Source organism: Schistocerca piceifrons, chromosome 5 (assembly GCF_021461385.2).
Source record: "Schistocerca piceifrons isolate TAMUIC-IGC-003096 chromosome 5, iqSchPice1.1, whole genome shotgun sequence".
NCBI lineage: Eukaryota > Metazoa > Arthropoda > Insecta > Orthoptera > Acrididae > Schistocerca > Schistocerca piceifrons.
In genome coordinates this window covers 115880559-115900078 of record NC_060142.1, presented here as the reverse complement: position 1 = coordinate 115900078, position 19520 = coordinate 115880559, and the positions used below count along the sequence as shown (strand labels likewise).

Sequence of the window (19520 nt, the reverse complement as noted above, 5' to 3'; positions counted from 1 at the left end):
CTGAGCATGGAACTCTCTAATTTTGTTTTCATGGTGTTTTCTCTAAATTTACGTACGGGGAAGCAATATCATTGTTGACTCTTGTAGGAAGGTACGCTCTCGGAAACTGAACAGTAAACCACCCTGTGATGTAGCATGAAGAACGCATCGCGTGAAGCATTTGCCACGGAAGTTTGTGGATCACTTCAGTGGCGTTTTCGTGCTTACTAAATGAACATGTAACGAAACGCCCTGCTCTTCTTTGAATCTTCTCTGTTTGCTATATCGATTCTGTATGGTACGGATCCCATACTGACGAGCAATATTAAAGGGTTTTGTACGCAGCCTCCTTCGTTGACGGACTAAGTTTTCTGAGGATTCTTCGGTTAATTCCTGCTATTAGTTTTAGGTGGTCGTTCCACTTCAAATCGTCCATATGCATACTTCCAGGTATTTTTGGGAAGTAACTGGTTCCAGAGACTGTTGTGCAATCGTGTAATCATACAGTAACGTGCCTTTATATATAAGCAATACGTTACTTTCGTTTATGTTGAGGTCCCCTGCACAAAGCGTCGATGCTTGCAGGCCTTCTGTGTAGACAATAGTTTCATCCTCGAAAGCGCCTCGTGGAACCAGAATGAGATTTTCACTCTGCAGCGGAGTGTGCGCTGATATGAAACTTCCTGGCAGATTAAAACTGTGTGGCGGACCGAGACTCGAACTCGGGACCTTTGCCTTTCGCGAGCAAATGCTCTGCCTGTCTGAGCTACCCAAGCACGACTTACGCCCGCCGTCACAGCCTCACTTCTGCCAGTACCTCGTCTCCTACCTTCCAGACTTTACAGAAGCTCTCCTGCGGACCTTGCAGAGCACTTGCCCGCGAAAGGCAAAGGTCCCGAGTTCGAGTCTCGCTCCGCCACACAGTTTTAATCTGCCAGGAAGTTTCATATCAGCGCACACTCCGCTGCAGAGTGAAAATCTCATTCTGGAAACATCTCCCAGGCTGTGGTTAAGCTGCAGGCTGGAGTGGCCGAGCGGTTCTAGGCGCTACAGTCTGGAACCGCGCGACCGCTACGGTCGCAGGTTCGAATCCTGCCTCGGGCATGGATGTGTGTGATGTCCTTAGGTTAGTTAGGTTTAAGTTGTTCTAGGGGACTGATGACCTCAGATGTTAAGTTCCATCCATAGTGCTCAGATCCTTTTTTTTTTTTTTTTTTTTTTTTTTTTTTTGGGCGCCGGTAACTAATGATGTATGAAACGTTTCACTCTCCATTCTTGAATAGTTTCACTAGGCAATTGGCTACTCTCTCTGCTCTTTGATCTAAGGAGGATGGCTATGACGGTACCTCTACTCCTTGTCCTTTGATTTATGTTGCTGTTGATAGCTGTAATACCTGCTGCTGCAGTAGCGATAATAATAAGTGCTGGATTCGGTTCCACACAAGGTGTGGTTGCAAGTAACGCCCTCGCCGCCCACGCGCCGCGCATCGTTTTAGAAGTGACGGAACTCCACACGCCACGCATTCGCACGACTTTCACCGTTTACACGCACGCTCTTGCGTCAACCACGCCTGAGCGCCGAGTCGCTCGCGTATAAGAACACGTCCCTAAACTTCCATCAACGTAGCGGTGCGCTTCTGCTCCACTACATAATACGAAATACAATCAACACAGTCTCGCTGTCAGAACCTGACTTTGACCTCCCCTGTCTGTATTCTCTACAAACAGGTCATCGGAAGTACTGATTTTTTTAAACGTTATGACGCCCCCCAGAAGCTCACCATTTATTTCGTAATCAGATATTATTAGTTTCTTCCTTTTCGTATCGGGAATTATCCTGCTTTCATCCATCTCCAGAGCGGGTTGTCACCCAAAGCACCAAATGGAAATGAAAAGAATAAATCATGTGGTACTGTTAGCTGGAAGATCCGAGGCGTTGAGAGTTGTTCCTTAAGCGTATCGGTTGAGTGTAGGTGATTAATGGATGTGTACATGGTGTGGTGTCATATTTTGAATTTATGTCGATGAAAGAAGGGAGAGCGCACAAGTAGTAGTGAACAGGCAAAATTTGCTAAACACATTTGACACTCTTCTACATTGACAACTGAGTACCAGAATACAAGCATACGGAATATAACCACTGTTATATGAATGACTCCAAGAATATTTGACTAGTCTAACCTAGTACGTCGATATACAGGGTGATTCAAAAAGAATACCACAACTTTAAAAATGTGTATTTAATGAAAGAAACATAATATAACCTTCTGTTATACATCATTACAAAGAGTATTTAAAAAGGTTTTTTTTCACTCGAAGACAAGTTCAGAGATGTTCAATATGGCCCCCTCCAGACACTCGAGCAATATCAACCCGATACTCCAACTCGTTCCACACTCTCTGTAGCATATCACGCGTAACAGTTTGGATAGCTGCTGTTATTTCTCGTTTCAAATCATCAATGGTGGCTGGGAGAGGTGGCCGAAACACCATATCCTTAACATACCCCCATATGAAAAAATCGCGGGGGGTAAGATCAGGGCTTCTTGGAGGCCAGTGATGAAGTGCTCTGTCACGGGCTGCCTGCCGGCCGATCCATCGCCTCGGGTAGTTGACGTTCAGGTAGTTACGGACAGATAAGTGCCAATGTGGTGGCGCTCCATCCTGCTGAAATATGAATTGTTGTGCTTCTTGTTCGAGCTGAGGGAACAGCCAACTCTCTAACATCTCCAGATACTGTAGTCCAGTTACAGTAGCACCTTCGAAGGAAAAGGGACCAAAAACTTTATTGGCTGAAATGGCACAGAAAACGTTCACCTTAGGCGAGTCACGTTCATACTGAGTTGTTTCCCGCGGATTCTCAGTGCCCCATATACAGACATTGTGACGGTTGACTTTCCCGTTAGTGTGGAAAGTTGCTTCATCACTAAACACAATCTTTGAAACGAAAGATTCATCTGTTTCCATTTGAGCAAGGATAAAATCACAGAAATCGATTCTTTTAATCTTATCAGCTGCAGACAGTGCTTGAACCAATTTCAGACGATAAGGTTTCATAACTAACCTTTTTCGTAGGACTCCCCATACAGTTGATTGTGGAATTTGCAGCTCTCTGCTAGCTCTGCGAGTCGATTTTCCTGGGCTGCGAACAAATGCTTGCTGGATGCGTGCTACATTTTCATCACTCGTTCTCGGCCGTCCAGAACTTTTCCCTTTGCACAAACACCCATTCTCTGTAAACTGGTTATACCAACGTTTAATACACCACCTATCAGGAGGTTTAACACCATACTTCGTTCGAAATGCACGCTGAACAACTGTCATCGATTCACTTCTGCCGTACTCAATAACACAAAAAGCTTTCTGTTGAGCGGTCGCCATCTTAGCATCAACTGACGCTGACGCCTAGTCAACAGCGCCTCAAGCGAACAAATGTACAACTAAATGAAACTTTATAGCTCCCTTAATTCGCCGACAGATAGTGCTTAGCTCTGCCTTTTGTCGTTGCAGAGTTTTAAATTCCTAAAGTTGTGGTATTCTTTTTGAATCACCCTGTATATCTTAAATTTCTGGAGAAAATATCGATATATCGACATTTTTACAACAGCCTCATCCCGTACTCAGGGAATGAGCGTAGTAGAGCGTCACTGCTCTTGGTAAGGTCCTAGTGGAGCTGGTTTTCCATTCCCTTCCACACCTGTCAACAGGCGTCTAGTGTGTATCTGATGGATGGCTGTGATGAGCCCATGTACAGTGTTGTGTTGTGTTGGGTTTGTGTTGTGTATGAAGGGAAACGCGGGCCACCATCAGCAGTCTGACGTGGCCTCATTTCCTGAGACACTGCAGAGAGGTTAGGAACTTAATCCAGGACATCGGTGCAAAGGTTGGTGATCAGGAACTCTACGCCGCCACATCCCTTCCAGCAGGGTTCGAACCGTCGTACCTCCGATTCGAGCGCCATTGCCCAAGTGTACGTTAGGCGGGTATTACACTATCATATTTCTTTGACAAGGAAATATGATCAGATATTAGCTAAATTTTTTTGACAAAGATGTATCGCATAGCGTCAAAAAAGGGGTATTACACTGTCGTCATATTTTTCGTCAAAGTTCGAGATGGCGGAAAACATCTTGTTAAGATGCGCTGCAATTGATTGTGCCACATCAGCATCGTGTGTTCATTTGGAACAGAAGCGGCGGAAAAAAAAGGAAACATACATGGGTGAAGTCGTGGATTTTAGGTGGAGACAGTAAAAGCATTCAGAAATTTGTTACCAGAGCTACAAGTGGAGAACGTCGGACGCCAAGTCTAGTATAAATTACTTACGAATAGATGAGACCGCATTTCAGTACCTGCTCCTCAAAGTGGCTTCTCGTATTATAAACAGAATACTCACTAGAGAAATGCTATCTGTTCCAGAAGACAGGCTCACCATAACACTACGGTTACTTGATACAGGAAAGAGCGACTCTAGTTTACAATACAGCACTCGATTACCACAGTGCACATTAACCAAAATAATTCAAGGAACGTGTGAAGCGATGCTTAAAACACGGATGGGGAAATATCTAACGTTAAATATATGTTTAGCGTTAAATATATGTTTAGTACACTATATGGTCAATAAGAAGTATGTCCTATTTTTTTTAATTATTTAATTATTAGAATTGGTGAACCAACAACAACAAAATTAATAAGAAGTGTGAAACAGATGATACAGTTTTTAACTAGTGGCAGCCAGAGTTCAAAAATAGACAAACTAGAATGGAAGGGTAAGAAAAAAAATTGTTCTAGAATGCGACCAGCCTCCGCTACTTTGGCTTGCTGAGAAGTTGCCTGGATGTTTCCAGATGTAGAGGTGGATGGCTGTAGCTGTGTTTGTGGAAATAAAGTCGCTTGCAGCATATTGCACCTGCCCATCAGCACACGATTAATGCGCCCCTTGCTCACCTCCTATACCAGTCGAAGCAAGGATATTTCGAAGCAACACAGCAACTAAACTTCGAAGCCATGTTTACAAACAGCTGTCCAATAGCTGTAGCGATGCCAGCGCTCCAAATGGATACATTTCACATTGGAGTGAACAGAAGACTAACCTCTTTTATAATCAAATTTACGGCGAGGCTCTAGATTTGATCATATTTCTTTGACGAAAGGCCAGATTTGACAAAGTTCCCTGTTACACTATTTAATTTCATTGACAAAAATATTTGACATACCAGCTTTGACAAAGCAATGTGATAGTTTAATAGCGACCTTGGCTTCGGAGGCTGGTCATTTGAGTGTAATGATCAAAAATCCCACTCTAAGAAGACTCTTGGCAGAGCGATAGACGAGATTCGATTGAAATCGAATGTCGGTAAAAGTGCAGACTTCTAACAAGTCGCTACCGACATTTCACAGCATTGTGTTTAACGGGACTAATGTGAAAATAAATAATTCCAAAACGTCAGCAGCTGTCAGAAATCCGTAATATCGGTCGACGTCATCAGCTATCGATTCAACAGTCCCCTTAGCCGGCTCTACGGGTATCTTCTTCGCCTACACTGTATTCCACAGAATGTGATTACCACAACAGCCGATCTATGCCTCGTAGTCAGCTTGAGAACAGCACGTCGGCACGCCACAAAGGAGCGGCTTTTTCACGCCTTCCTTTGTTGCGTCTTACAGCAGCGAACTCAAAAATCAGAGAGAAAGATTCACAAAGGAAGGAAAGCTGCGCTACACAATTGACTTCCGTGTTTTACCCTTTCTCACGACGGAGAGGAATATTCGTCACGCCATAAATTGAAACTCTTACAAACCTTGCCTTTCTTACGCTCGTACATAGACAAATGTTGAACGAATGCGTGATGTCAGGATTCCCTTGGAGCACTTCGGGCATTGCTGTGCGGTGCACCTATTCAGATGTTACAGTGTCCAAGATAAAATCTGTTCTAAGTTACTGCAGGTTTGGCCGCTACAGAGCAACTAGTGGGGTGAAGTATATAACAAACAAAAATTTTGGTCTTGCCCCGACCCCGATAAATATTTCCAGACGCCCATGGGCACCTGTAAATGAAAACTGTTCTATCCACAGACGATGTTCTCAAGGTGGGCCACGTAGGGGGGGGGGGGGGGGGGGGGGGGGGAGCGGTACTTGACTCTGACTCCCCCCCCCCCCCAAATCTGGAGTACCGAGTTTTTACTCATAACAGAATTACCATAAACCATGAGAAATGATCGGGCAACGGCCTTGCCGCAGTTGGTAGACTGGTTCCCGTCATATCACCGAAGTTAAGCGCTGCCGGGCGTGGCCGGCACTTGGATGGGTGACCATCCGGGCTGCCATGCACTGTTGCCATTTTTCGGGGTGCACTCATCCTCGTGATCCCAATTGAGGAGCTACTCGACCGAATAGTAGCGTTTTCGGTCAAAGACAACCATCATAACGACCGGGAGAGCGGTGTGCGGATCACATGCTCCTCCTATCCGCATCCTCAACTGAGGATGACACGGCGGACGGATGGTCCCGTTGGGCCACTTGTGGCCTGAAGGCGGAGTGCTGTGTATGAGAAATGATCGAACCATCTCTATACAGGTTCTCAATATACGTACAGGTTTTCCAAAGGATTCCTAGTTAAGCTCCCCGATAATTTATGTTACAATTTGGTGTGGGCTATACCGACCTGTTACCATCCTAGTAGTGCGCCTGGCAATTCATTCGATACCTTTCGTCTTGTCTGCTCGATAAGGAATCGAAACATTGGAACAATACTCTAGAATTGGTCGCACTAGCGTCTTGTATGGGATTTACAGATGCACAGCATTTTTTCAGAACTCTTACAACAAATCTAATGCTTCAGTTCGCCTTCTCTGATACTTAATACTGATTTCACGTTGACGTTCCATTTCATATCAGTTCTTTGTATTACTACTTAGTACTTATGCGTTGTGATGTGCCTCAAGATGTTCATCATTTTTTAATCAGATGCTGTCGGTTTTTTCCTTTGTTGTAGGTATAATCTTACATATATCCACATGTAATCAGAAGCCTGTTTGAGCCAATCGAGTAGAAAACCTGCGGTGAAACCTACTATTTTAACTTTAGGCCGTATTTAACAACGGCGGATGGATGTTGATACTTTGGTAAGAGGTGCCGGCGGTGCGGTGTGTTGGCAGGCCTGCTGCACTCGCGGTCGCAGAGCCTGCTGGACGTGCGCGCGCACCGCAACAGCATCGCGGGGGATCCCCGCGTCGGCCAGATGATGGAGCGGCGGCAGCGCGGCCTGTCCAAGCTGCGGGGGCTCGTCATCCCAGAGCGCGTGCCTGAGCTGCCGGTGCTGCTGCCGGATCTGCCGGAGATCAAGTGAGTCTCACAGAGGAGCGGGAGTTAAAAGTGGGAGAGCACGAGTTTAAAACAAACAAGAGCACGCTGCCTTTAGTTCTTGATAAAAGGGAGGGGTGTTACGGGAGTCATAAAGCTGACCCCCGCACCTCCCCCCCCCCCCCTCCAAAAAAGAAATATGGGTAAAAGTGTTTATTTTATTACGTGTATCACATTTCTGAATTACACTACTGGCCATTAAAATTGCTACACCACAAAGATGACGTGCTACCACAGATGTGAAAATTAACCAACAGGAAGAAGATGCTGTGATATACAAATGATTAGCTTTTCAGAGCATTCACATAAGGTTAGCGCCGGTGGCGACATCTACAACGTGCTGACATGAGGAACGTTTCCAACCAGTTTCTCATACACAAACAGCAGTTGACCGGCGTTGCCTGGTGAAACGTTGTTGTGATGCCTCGTGTAAGGAGGAGAAATGCGTACCATCACATTTCTGACTTTCATAAAGGTCGCATTGTAGCCTATTGCGATTGCGGTTTATTGTATCGCGACATTGCTGCTCGCATTGGTCAAGATCCAATGACTGTTATCAGAATACGGAATCGGTGGTTTCAGGAGGGTAATACGGAACGCCGTGCTGAATCCCAACAGCCTCGTATCACTAGCAGTCGAGATGACAGGCATCTTATCCGCATGGCTGTGACAGATCGTGCAGCCACGTCTTGATCCCTGGGTCAACAGGGGGGGACGTTTGCAAGACAACAACCATCTGCACGAACAGTTGGACGACGTTTGCAGCAGCATGGACTATCAGCTTGGAGACCACGGCTGCGGTTACCCTTGACGCTGTGTCACAGACAGGAGCACCTGCAATGGTGTACTCAACGACGAACCTGGGTGCTCGAATGGCAGAACGTCATTTTTTTAGATGAATCCAGGTTCTGTTTACAGCATCATGATGGTCACATCCGTGTTTGGTGACATCACGGTGAACGCACATTGGAAGCGTGTATTTGTCATCGCCATACTGCTGTATCACCCGGCGTGATGGTATGGGGTGCCATTGGTTACACGTCTCGGTCACCTCTTGTTCGCATTGACGACAGTTTGAACAGTGGACGTTACATTTCAGATGTGTTATGACTCATGGCTCTACCCTTCATTCGATCCCTGCGAAACCCTACATTTCAGCAGGATAATGACGGCCGCATGTTGCAGGTCCTGTACGGGCCTTTCTGGATACAGAAAATGTTCGACTGCTTCCCTGGCCAGCACATTCTCCAGATCTCTCACCAACTGAAAATGTCTGGTCAATGGTGACTGAGCAACTGGCTCGTCACAATACACCAGTCACTACTCTTGACGAACTGTGGTATCGTGTTGAAGCTGCATGGGCAGCTGTACCTGTACACGCCATCCAAGCTCTGTTTGACTCAATGCCCTGGCGTATCAAGGCCGTTATTAGGGCCAGAGGTGGTTGTTCTGGGTACTGATTTCTCAGGATCTATGCACCCAAATTGTGTGAAAATGTAATCACATGCCGGTTCTAGTATAATATATTTGTCCAATGAATACCCATTTATCATCTGCATGTCTTCATGGTGTAGCAATTTTAATGGCCAGTAGTGTAAATTACAGAGATAAAGTAACATGAAAACGAAGTTTTTCGGAAATTACAAGCAATGTTAAATGCAGGATACTTTTTGGTTTCTTGCACACATGGATGGACTTTTATCCTGATCGCCTGTGAAGAAAACTCCAGGGTGTCAGTTTACAGGCTGCAAGTACCTGCAATCTATAAGAAATCTGACACAGTTTGAGAGTCCATGATTGGTTCAGTTGGAACGGAGGAGGAAACAGTACTTTCCATGTAAACACAGACCACACAATTATGGAGCCACCACCAACTTGGGCAGTGCATTGTTGACAACCTAGGTCCATGGCTCTGTGCGCTCTGTGCCACACTCAAACTCTGCCATCAGCTCTTACCATCTGGAATTGGGACTTATCTGTCATGGCCACTCCAGTCGTCTACAGTCCAATCAATATGGTCCCAAGCCCAGGATAGGTGATGGGCTGGCGGGTGATGGGCTGTCAGCAAAGGGACTCGAGCCAGTCAACAGCTGCCATAGCCCATTAAGGCCAAATTTCAACACACTGTCCCAACAGGCATGTTTGTCGTACATCCAACATTCGTTTTTGTGGTTATTGAACGCAGTGTTGCTTGTCTGTTAGAACTGACAACTCTAAGCAAACGCTGTTGCTCTCAGTCATTAAGTGAAGGTGTCGGCCACTGCGTTGCCCGTCATGAGAGGTAATGCCTGGAATTAGGTATTCTCAGCACACACTTGACACTGTGTGTCAAGGAATATTGGATTCCCTAATGATTTCTGAAATGAAATATCCCATGCGTCTATCTCCAACTACTATTCCGTTTTCAAAGTCTGTTAATTTCATCATGCGGCCATAATCATATAGAAAGCTTTTCAAATGAATCACCTATGCACAAATGATAGCTCTGCTAATGCACTGCCCTTTTATACCTTGTGTAGGCGATACAACCACCAATCGTATATGTGTACCTCAATGTAGCCCTCAGTGAATTACTTATAATGATGCATGGAAATTTCGACTTCGTCATGCAGATTTTGATGATGTCAGAGTTCTGAGAGTTTGTTGCTGTTACAGTGCACAAAACAATTAGATAACACATGTACTTATAAAATGTTTTAACAAACACTTTCTGAAGCTATATTCCTTTGAATTGCAATTTCTTTCAAGTTATGCAAAAGTCATGTATTAAGCACCGAAGTAAACAAATTATTATGGTTTTTATAATTGGTATATTAAAACATTTTATATATTTTATTATTATTATTATTATTATTATTATTATTATTATTATTATTAAATATGGGATGATATACAGGACTTAAAAACCCCTCTGAGGCCTGCGGTCATTTTTATGTTAATAATTGGCAACTAATGCTGTACAATTGCAATAAAGTCATGAGATGTTCAACTGACTCTTTTATTAGAACATGTTATGTGTTTTGGGATCACACCCATCTTCAGACATCACAAACTTCAACTCCTTCCTAACCAACCAGGCGTACAGTACAGCCTTGACAACTCAAAGAAAGTGTCCACTTGGAAAAATAGGTTATAAGATAAATATCAACAAAAATTAAGACACGTGTTGCAGTTGAATTAAACTAGGCAATGCCAAAGAAACTAAATTAGGAAATGAGATACTAATGTAGTGGATGAGTTTTGCTGTTTGGGCAGCAAAATAAATGACATTAAGAGAAGTAAAGGAAACATAAAATATAGCCTGTCAATAGGAAGAAAAGGGTTTCTGACAAAGAGAAATTTGCTGTCATGTAATTCAAATTTTAGTATTACTAAGTCTTTTCTGAAAGTGTTTTTCTGTAGTGTAGCCTTGCATGGAAGGGAAACTTTGGATGATAAATGTTACAAATGAGGTTGCAAAGAAGACCGTTGAGAATTAGATGGATGTATTGAATAAGTAATGAAAAGGTACTCAATTGAATTGGAATTGGCACTTCTAACTGCAACAGTTGCCTTTCAACTGGTTCTTAGCTCTTTCTTCTGGCAGAAGTGTTGAAGAGGAGGGAAGAAGGTTGGAGGAAAAGGACTGGTGAGATTTAGGAAATGGGGGAAAGTCATGGAAAAGTTGGCAGAACCCCAGTTCAGGGGAGACTTACCAGACAGAATGAGAAGTATGGGAAAAACAGACTGACTGGGGACTGCCCAGTGCCAAAGGTCTTTCCTTCTCATTGTGTTTGGTAAATCTCACGTGACGTAGGGTTCTGGGTGACTTTTCCATAATCTCCCCTTTTCTAAACCTCACCAGTCCATTTCCCTTATCCATCTTCGTTTTCCTTCAGACTTTCTGTCAGAAGAAGGAGCCACTAGCTCTGAAAGCTTCCACATTTCCTAAGCTTTCATATGTGCTTACTTGTACCATTGACTGGTGAGTAATTTCTTTTATCTAGCCTGTTATGGTATTTATGTTATGCTAGTTAAAGGCAGACTTTGCAAAAATTCTGCGTCCATTACAACAGTGAGAACTTTCCTTTCTCAAAATTGTTGTTTCCAGCATTGCTGATACACAAATGTGTCATATTACTACATTAACATATTTCTGGATTGCCCAGTCACTAAATCAAGTTTTAAGTTGTTGTGTAATAAAGAATGGTTTACGCAAAATATGAGATTTGAATTAACCAAAAAATATGATGTGTTGTTTCATTGCAACTTTGCTATATCCCATTACAACTGTGCAAACTGGTAGTTCTTTCAATCTTATCATCTGATTGCCATCAATATACTAATTGCCAGCTTTGCATTGTACCTAGCAATTTGAAAAACTTATTGCTTAAAACTCGTTTATATGTAACATCAGCACTGATATCATGAAGTTATTTTTTTCCATTGATTCATTCACTGATCATCTTTCATAGATCACATCAAGAAGGAGAACTTTCAGGGGTGTGGGACACATCGAGATATTCATTAACATAAGAGAAGCAAGCAACTCTTAGAAACTTCACCTTTTCATTGTATTAACAGTAGAGTATTGCTATACTACTAGTTATTATTTTTGTTTGCGACAGCTAACTGTGTTGTCGTTGTTGTTCTTGTTCTTGTTGTGGTCTTTAGACTGAAAACTGGTTTGATTCAGCTCTCCACACTAATCTGTCCTTTTCATCTCCAAATAACTACCATAACCTACATCCATTTCAGCCTGCTTACTGCATTCATCTTTTGATCTCCCTCTACAATTTTTACCCCCTGCATTTCCCTCCAATACTAAGTTGATGATTTCTTGGTGTCTTAGAATGTGTCCTATTCACAGACTCCATTGTAAATTAGGAAATTAGCAGGAGAGCTGGTACATTGAAACCAGTTGCTTTTTGATTTGTATTAGATAACTGCTGTTTATCTCCTACTGGTAGCTTGATATTTACATTTATATTTTTCTTAGAAAGTAATTACCTTCATCCATAATGATAGAGGTCTGTCTACTACCTGTCACTCTTGTCAACCATCTTTATAATAAATGCTGCTTCTTTCCTGTATCTTACACGAGATTTCACTCCTTAATTACAGGTAATCCAATAATTTGTAGGAGAATTTGTTAGTGAGGTATTTTTTTTAATTTTATTTTGATCTGGATGAAATTTCCAGTTTTTTATATTATGTTAGATGGGAAACATCTGAAAATTTTTGTATCATTGCGCCACACTGAACTCTAAACAAGCAGGAAGAGCCTACATTAAAATTATTTTTGTGTCTTGCATCATGATTGTCAAATCAAAGTTCAGCTGAAACTGTTTTTTATCATCAGTAAAAAAAATACCATTGGGGAGAAATGTTCTAAGAAGTAAGTGTCAGAATTTTAAGAGCCTTTGAGAGGCATCTGCAGGACATGCAGTTTCAAGCTGAACATAATATTCTTACTACTTGTTTCTACTGAACACATACTTCTTTTTTTACTGTAGGTTCATTTCCAGAAGATAGTGCCACAATACAACACTGAGTGAAAACATGCAAAAAAGCGACATTGTTTCTTATACTTAAATTTTTCTGTGGCAGATTGTAAATACTGTTCTACTTGCTTCCCTGCAGGTCTGTACCTCCACCACCTGTCTCTACAAGGAGCTCATGGACTCCTTCTTCCTCAACTCCAACCAAGAGAACGACAGCAACAAACTGGACCCGGTCAGATCTGTCCACGGCACCTCTGAACAGGCCAGCCAGCTGGCAGTCAGAAAATGTGGCACCTTTATCACAGAACCATTTCAGTGCTCCAAAACCATTAAGTGCTACAGGTGCATCTCCAGTAACAAGCTGGAACCCATCAACTGTGGCCACACGGTGAGTGAAATGTGCAGTATCTCTGGCATTTTCTGACAGTGTTGACTCTTGTGTACATTTTGGAGAGAAGCTAGTGCACTGCAGTGAAACTCTACAAGAGGAACTTAAATACATGTCTCAACAAGAACCCTTATGTTTTAAATGTACATATCTACAGGTTCTCGGAGACAGAGGTATTGCCAGGAGGGGACTGGTTTTGTTCTCTACTTCCATAAACCATCTGACAGACAAGGTGGGCAGCAATCTATGACTGTTTGCTGATGACACTGTAGTGTATCTGAAAATGTCTTCTTCAAGTAACTGGAGGATGATACATTGGTTTGATGCGTGGCAGCTTACTCTAAATGCGGAAAAATGTATGTTAATTCAGATGAGTAGGAAAAACTATCCTGCAATGATCGAATACAGTATTAGTGGTGTGCTGCTCCACACAGTGATGTTAATTACGTACCTGGCATAATGTTGGAAAGTGACATGAAATGGATCGGTCACATAAGGTTGGTTGTAGGTAAGACAAATGGTTGACTTCCATTTACTGGGAGAATTCTAGGAGAATGTAGTTTATCCTTAAAGTAGACCACATATAGAACACTGGTACAACCCATCCTTGAGTACGGCTTGACTGCTTGGGATCTCCACCAGATTGAATTAAAGGAAGGCTTCGAAACAATTCAGATGTGTGCTATCAGATATTGTTAACATTAGGTTCAATCAGCACACCAGCATTACAGAAATGCTCTTGAAGTCCATAGGGGATTCCTTGGAGGGAAGAACACATTAGTTTTGTGAGACACTGCTGAGAAAGTTTAGAGGACTGTGATTGGCAACAGACTGCAGAATGATCCTACTTCCACCAACATACACCTCACATAGGGACCATGAAGATGATGTGGTACAAATCGGTGCAAATACAAAAGCATAAAGACAGTTATTTTTTCCTTGCATCATTTGTGAGTGGAATAGGAAAGGGATGACTAGCTACGGCAAAAGGTGTCCTCCACCATGCACCATATGGTGGGTTGTGGAGTGTGGGTGTATGTTTAGAAGGCTAAGTTTCTGGTGAAGCACGTTTATGTGCTGCCGTAGTTTTTCAGCAGTGTATTTGTTTGTCAAATTTTCATTGTTGGGGAGTTAACTTGTTTCAGTAATAAGATATCAAACAATTGTCAACATGATGGATGGTTCAGAACATTTTGATGCTTTACTAGATGTAGTCTTATGAGGGGTGACATGTTCTTGCTTTTCTCTGATCTGAGATCCAGCAAATCCAGAGGGAATCTACAGTTTTCAGTGGCATCTGAACACTGTGCGGCATGGCATTATTTGCATGCAGAGAGCACTGCCTGAAGTGAAAATTGTGTTAAACACCATGACGAAAAAATATATAATGACCTCATGATTTAACCCACAGCTTTAGATTAGGTATCTGAGCTCCTTACAGCTGCTGAGCTGCGCTGTTGCCATGTTACTGTGGAAAGATATTAATAGCCACTTGTGATTCATGCAGGAGCTATGGGGGAATGGCAGTCATGTATGCCCTTGGTAATAGAAGAGAGCAACTCTTTCTGAAGAGAACTCTCTTCAGTTCATCAAATTTGCCACTTATTCTATGTTGCTTCTTAAATTTAGTTAATGGATTGCCCTGGATTACCTTCAGGAGACAAAATTTCAATTTTGTTGATAGATACATATAACAGTATGTACACTATCCTAGCTTTCAGAGCTAAGACTTCTGCCTCAGGAAGGAGAGAAACTTTGATTAGCGAACGTTAAAATGGAAGGTCAGGTCACTCGGACAACAGGATGCAGGAAGAATTATGAAGACAAAAGAGAAAGAACAGTAGAGGAAAGTAAGATAAAAAAGGAGCTACATCTTTGGGCTCACTGACTTCTTAACAGAGTGCCATGCTCACATTAAATGTAACAGGTAAGTGATAGATTTTCCTGTTACCTTGTGGGGTGACACACTCTGGCAATATCTGAGAACACTTGCCTTTTGGCCAGTCAAATAATATTCTGAGACTCTTTCAGAATTTCCAGAGTAATGAATGTGCTATAATTTGTCCAAGGAGTATAGGTTTTCCAAAGAGTTAGTGTGGTAAGTGATTCCTTTGAGGATGGAATAAGCAGTGTTCATTTCCCTAGCGGTAAAAATCTGAAAATTTAGGAAATCTTATGAAGTAACTGATAAGAAGCCACAACAGGTTTTTCTCTGTCTCTGTTAATTTAAATACAGCAGAAGTATACTTAATTTAGCTCATAAAACATACACACACACACACACATACATAAATAACTTTCCTGATGAGGCAACAGTTTGTTGCGAAAGCTTGAATTTTGTGTGTATGTTTGTGTTTGTTTGTGTGTCTATCGACCTGCCAGCGCTTTCGTTCGGTAAGTCACCTCATCTTTGTTTTTATATATAACTTAAGTTTAATGTTGATGACAGAGTGGAAGTTTGTCACTGTAATATCACATCCAGTGTTTTCATCCACAGAGAGAATTCTCGTCCATCCTGGTCTTCATCAGCATCTGTTCCGAAGTATTCACCTGCCTTCAAGCGAAAGAGCCTCTCTGTAAGCTCTTCACTCAGCTCGTCTCTGTCCTCGAGTCGCGAGGAGCTGCGGCCGTTGTTTGAGGCGACTCCTAACACCCGGCCACCACCGCTACCATCCTCCAGACCGCCACCACTTCAGCCACCTGCAGAACCAAAGTCATTAGAAAGCATCGCTTCATCCCCCACACGCTCGGACATCAGCTTTGACTTTAAAGTCGGCGCAGCTCGGAGCCCTTCTGCTGCACCGGAGGCAGATGTACTTACCCCTCACAGCAAAGGTAGGCTTTAACATGGTTTTACGGGTAGGGGTTTGTGTTGTTAGAGGTATAATGTGTTTTTATCAAATGAAGTGCACATGACAATTTATAAAAATGAGGATAGCCAAGCACTCAGTTGTAAATTGGTAGCATTTTCCTCATTTTGTAAAATTGTATTCCTCATGGAATTTTTACTATTGCAATGCAGATGACAGTTGAATTTATTCGCATTAATATGAAGTAAAATTTGTTTTTGGTTCTGATGTTTGGGGCTGACATTTGTTTTTTCAGGACTGAAAGTAAATGTTTGCATATTTAATAATGATGTTTGCTTTGGGATTACACTGTTTAACATTGGTGGAGGAGCATTTAAATACCACAGAACAGTAGATCAGATGATAAGATATTAGGGTGAATAACAATGCAGAAGTGTGAATGTTGATATACATTAATTAATGATCTTGTCATCAGAAAAAACACCAGAGGAGTTGTTATGTGAATGTTATAATAGGAATGACATGTTTGTGATATATTTCAGTAAGCGGTTAGCACAAGATCACTCGTTGACCACGATGGCACCGAAACAGAAGACGACCGAAGAAAGGCAGAAATACTGAATTCAGTGTTCCGAAACTGTTTCACTGCGGAAAATCGTAACACGGTCCCTGACTTCAGCCGTCGCACGGACGCCAAAATGGAAAATATTGAAATAAACGATATCGGAATTGAAAAACAACTGCTATCACTTAGTAGCGGAAAAGCATCCGGACCAGACGAGATACCCTTAAGATTCTACAGTGATTATGCTAAAGAACTTGCCCCCTTTCTATCAGCAATTTATCGTAGATCGCTGGAAGAACGTAAAGTACCTAGCGACTGGAAGAAAGCGCAGGTCGTTCACATTTTCAAGAAGGGTCATAAATCAGATGCGAATAATTATAGGCCTATTTCGCTTACGTCAATCTGTTGTAGAATAATGGAACATGTTTTGTGTTCTCGTATTATGACATTCTTAGATAATACAAATCTCCTTCATCATAACCAACATGGATTCCGCAAACAGAGATCATGTGAAACTCAGCTCGCCCTATTTGCCCAAGAAATTCACAGTGCCAGTAGACACTGGCGAGCAGATTGATGCCGTATTCCTGGACTTCAGGAAGGCATTTGATACGGTTCCGCACTTACGTTTAGTGAAAAAAATACGAGCTTACAGAATATCGGACCAGGTTTGTGATTGGATTCAGGATTTCCTAGAAGAAAGAACACAACATGTCATTCTTAACGGTTCAAAATCTGCAGATGTAGAGGTAATTTCGGGAGTACCGCAGGGAAGCGTGATAGGACCTTTATTGTTTACAATATACATAAATGACTTAGTTGACAACATCGGTAGCTCCGTGAGGCTATTTGCAGATGACACGGTTGTCTACAAGAAAGTAGCAACATCAGAAGACTCGTACGTACTCCAGGAGGACCTGCAGAGGATTAATGCATGGTGCGACAGCTGGCAGCTTTCCCTAAACGTAGATAAATGTAATATAATGCGCATACATAGGGGCAGAAATCCATTCCAGTACGATTATGCCATAGGTGGTAAATCATTGGAAGCGGTAACGACCGTAAAATACTTAGGAGTTACTATCTGGAGCGATCTGAAGTGGAATGATCACATAAAACAAATAGTGGGAAAAGCAGGCACCAGGTTGAGATTCATAGGAAAAATTCTAAGAAAATGTGACTCATCGACGAAAGAAGTAGCTTACAAAATGCTTGTTCGTCCGATTCTTGAGTATTGCTCATCAGTATGGGACCCTTACCAGGTTGGATTAATAGAAGAGATAGACATGATCCAGCGAAAAGCAGCGCGATTCGTCATGGGGACATTTAGTCAGCGCGAGAGCGTTACGGAGATGCTGAACAAGCTCCAGTGGCGGACACTTCAAGAAAGGCGTTACGCAATACGGAGAGGTTTATTATCGAAATTACGAGAGAGCACATTCCGGGAAGAGATGGGCAACATATTACTACCGCCCACATATCTCGCGTAATGATCACAACGAAAAGATCCGAGAAATTAGAGCAAATACGGAGACTTACAAGCAGTCGTTCTTCCCACGCACAATTCGTGAATGGAACAGGGAAGGGGGGATCAGATAGTGGTACAATAAGTACCCTCCGCCACACACCGTAAGGTGGCTCGCGGAGTATAGATGTAGATGTAGATGTAGACTGTCCGTGGCTGTGAATCTACAAAAAAATTTCTATAACAGACTAGAGTATCATAAATGAAAAAATACATTTACTTTTTCAAGTTGAAGAACTTAATTAGTATATCATAGTTTTTCTTGGCACTGTAAGAAGTACTACTTGCAGTTTCTGAGAGAGGTTTTATGGTCCATTTTTCAGTTATATAAAGAGTTTTTTATGTACTGTTTCTAACAGGTGGTGGAGGAGATGATTCTGATGACTCAGCAGTCAGTTCGAGTCGCTCGAGCCAGTACTCCCCGCCGTCATCGCCACTACGTAGAACACTCGCTTCTGGCACTGACCAGTCAAGCCCCACTGGGCGTGTGCTGAAGCCGAAGAGTGTGGAAGCCATAAATCGAAAAAATGTTTTGTCGTCAGCTAGACACAGCAGTGGAAGAGACCTCAAGGCAGGCTCACCCCTGATACAGCGAAAGATGCCTGAAGACATTGCCACAGAAGTAAACAGTGCTATTGTTACGCCTATTGAAGATAATAGTGCCATACACACACAAGAGGAGAAAATACATCAGTATAGCCAGAACACAGAAAATGTAAGCGAGAAGGGTGGGGCAGAAAATCTAGTAAATAAGGTAATTGTGCCAGAGAATTTGTTATACCTCACTTTGAGTGTCTCAGTAAAGCTGTTTCAGTGTTGGGTAACTGTTTTTGCTATTTCATCATCTCTCTTTCTTCTTTATTTATGTAGATACTCATCTCTAATCAGTATTAATTCTCTCAGACAATATAATGGTATTAGCCAAATGTGCTCCTTATTTCTACTCCCGTAAAAATAAAATCCTTTTCCTAGCCAGAACACAGTTTCACACACTGTTTGTGAAATTTTCTCTCCTGTTTGCCTGTAAAAATATATCATACCAAGTTTAAACTACTGGTTCAGAAAAGTTATTGCAATTCTGTCATTCCGTGATCCTCAACAGCGTTCTTTCATAGGAATACATCGTTCTAGACCGACCACCTATATTCCCTACACTAGAACCTTGTGCACTGTAATATCAAATATCTGCATACCATTTCCCAGCAGGAAACCTTTCCCCTCCATAAACTTATACTGCACTCATCACACTACCTGAAACTGCTGTACAACCTGCTAGCCTCCTGCTTCTATCAGGAAATACCATCCTGTGACATAAAACATTTCAAGTCACAGGCCACAGCCTGTTCATGAATTTCAACAGGCAGTTAAGGGAAGATGTTGTTTTTTGGATTAGATCTTCTCCAA

General features: G+C 42.4%; 1 protein-coding gene across 1 annotated transcript in view; it reads left to right on the top strand.

Annotated features, from left to right (window-relative positions):
- Window positions 1–19520, top strand: part of LOC124798779 (pro-interleukin-16-like) — a 62676-nt gene that overhangs the window by 20462 nt on the left and 22694 nt on the right. The window contains exons 3-6 of the mRNA XM_047262309.1: window positions 7141–7327; window positions 12968–13216; window positions 15714–16051; window positions 18476–18870. Coding sequence (XP_047118265.1) covers window positions 7141–7327; window positions 12968–13216; window positions 15714–16051; window positions 18476–18870 — 1169 coding nt within the window. The remainder of the gene's footprint in view (window positions 1–7140; window positions 7328–12967; window positions 13217–15713; window positions 16052–18475; window positions 18871–19520) is intronic.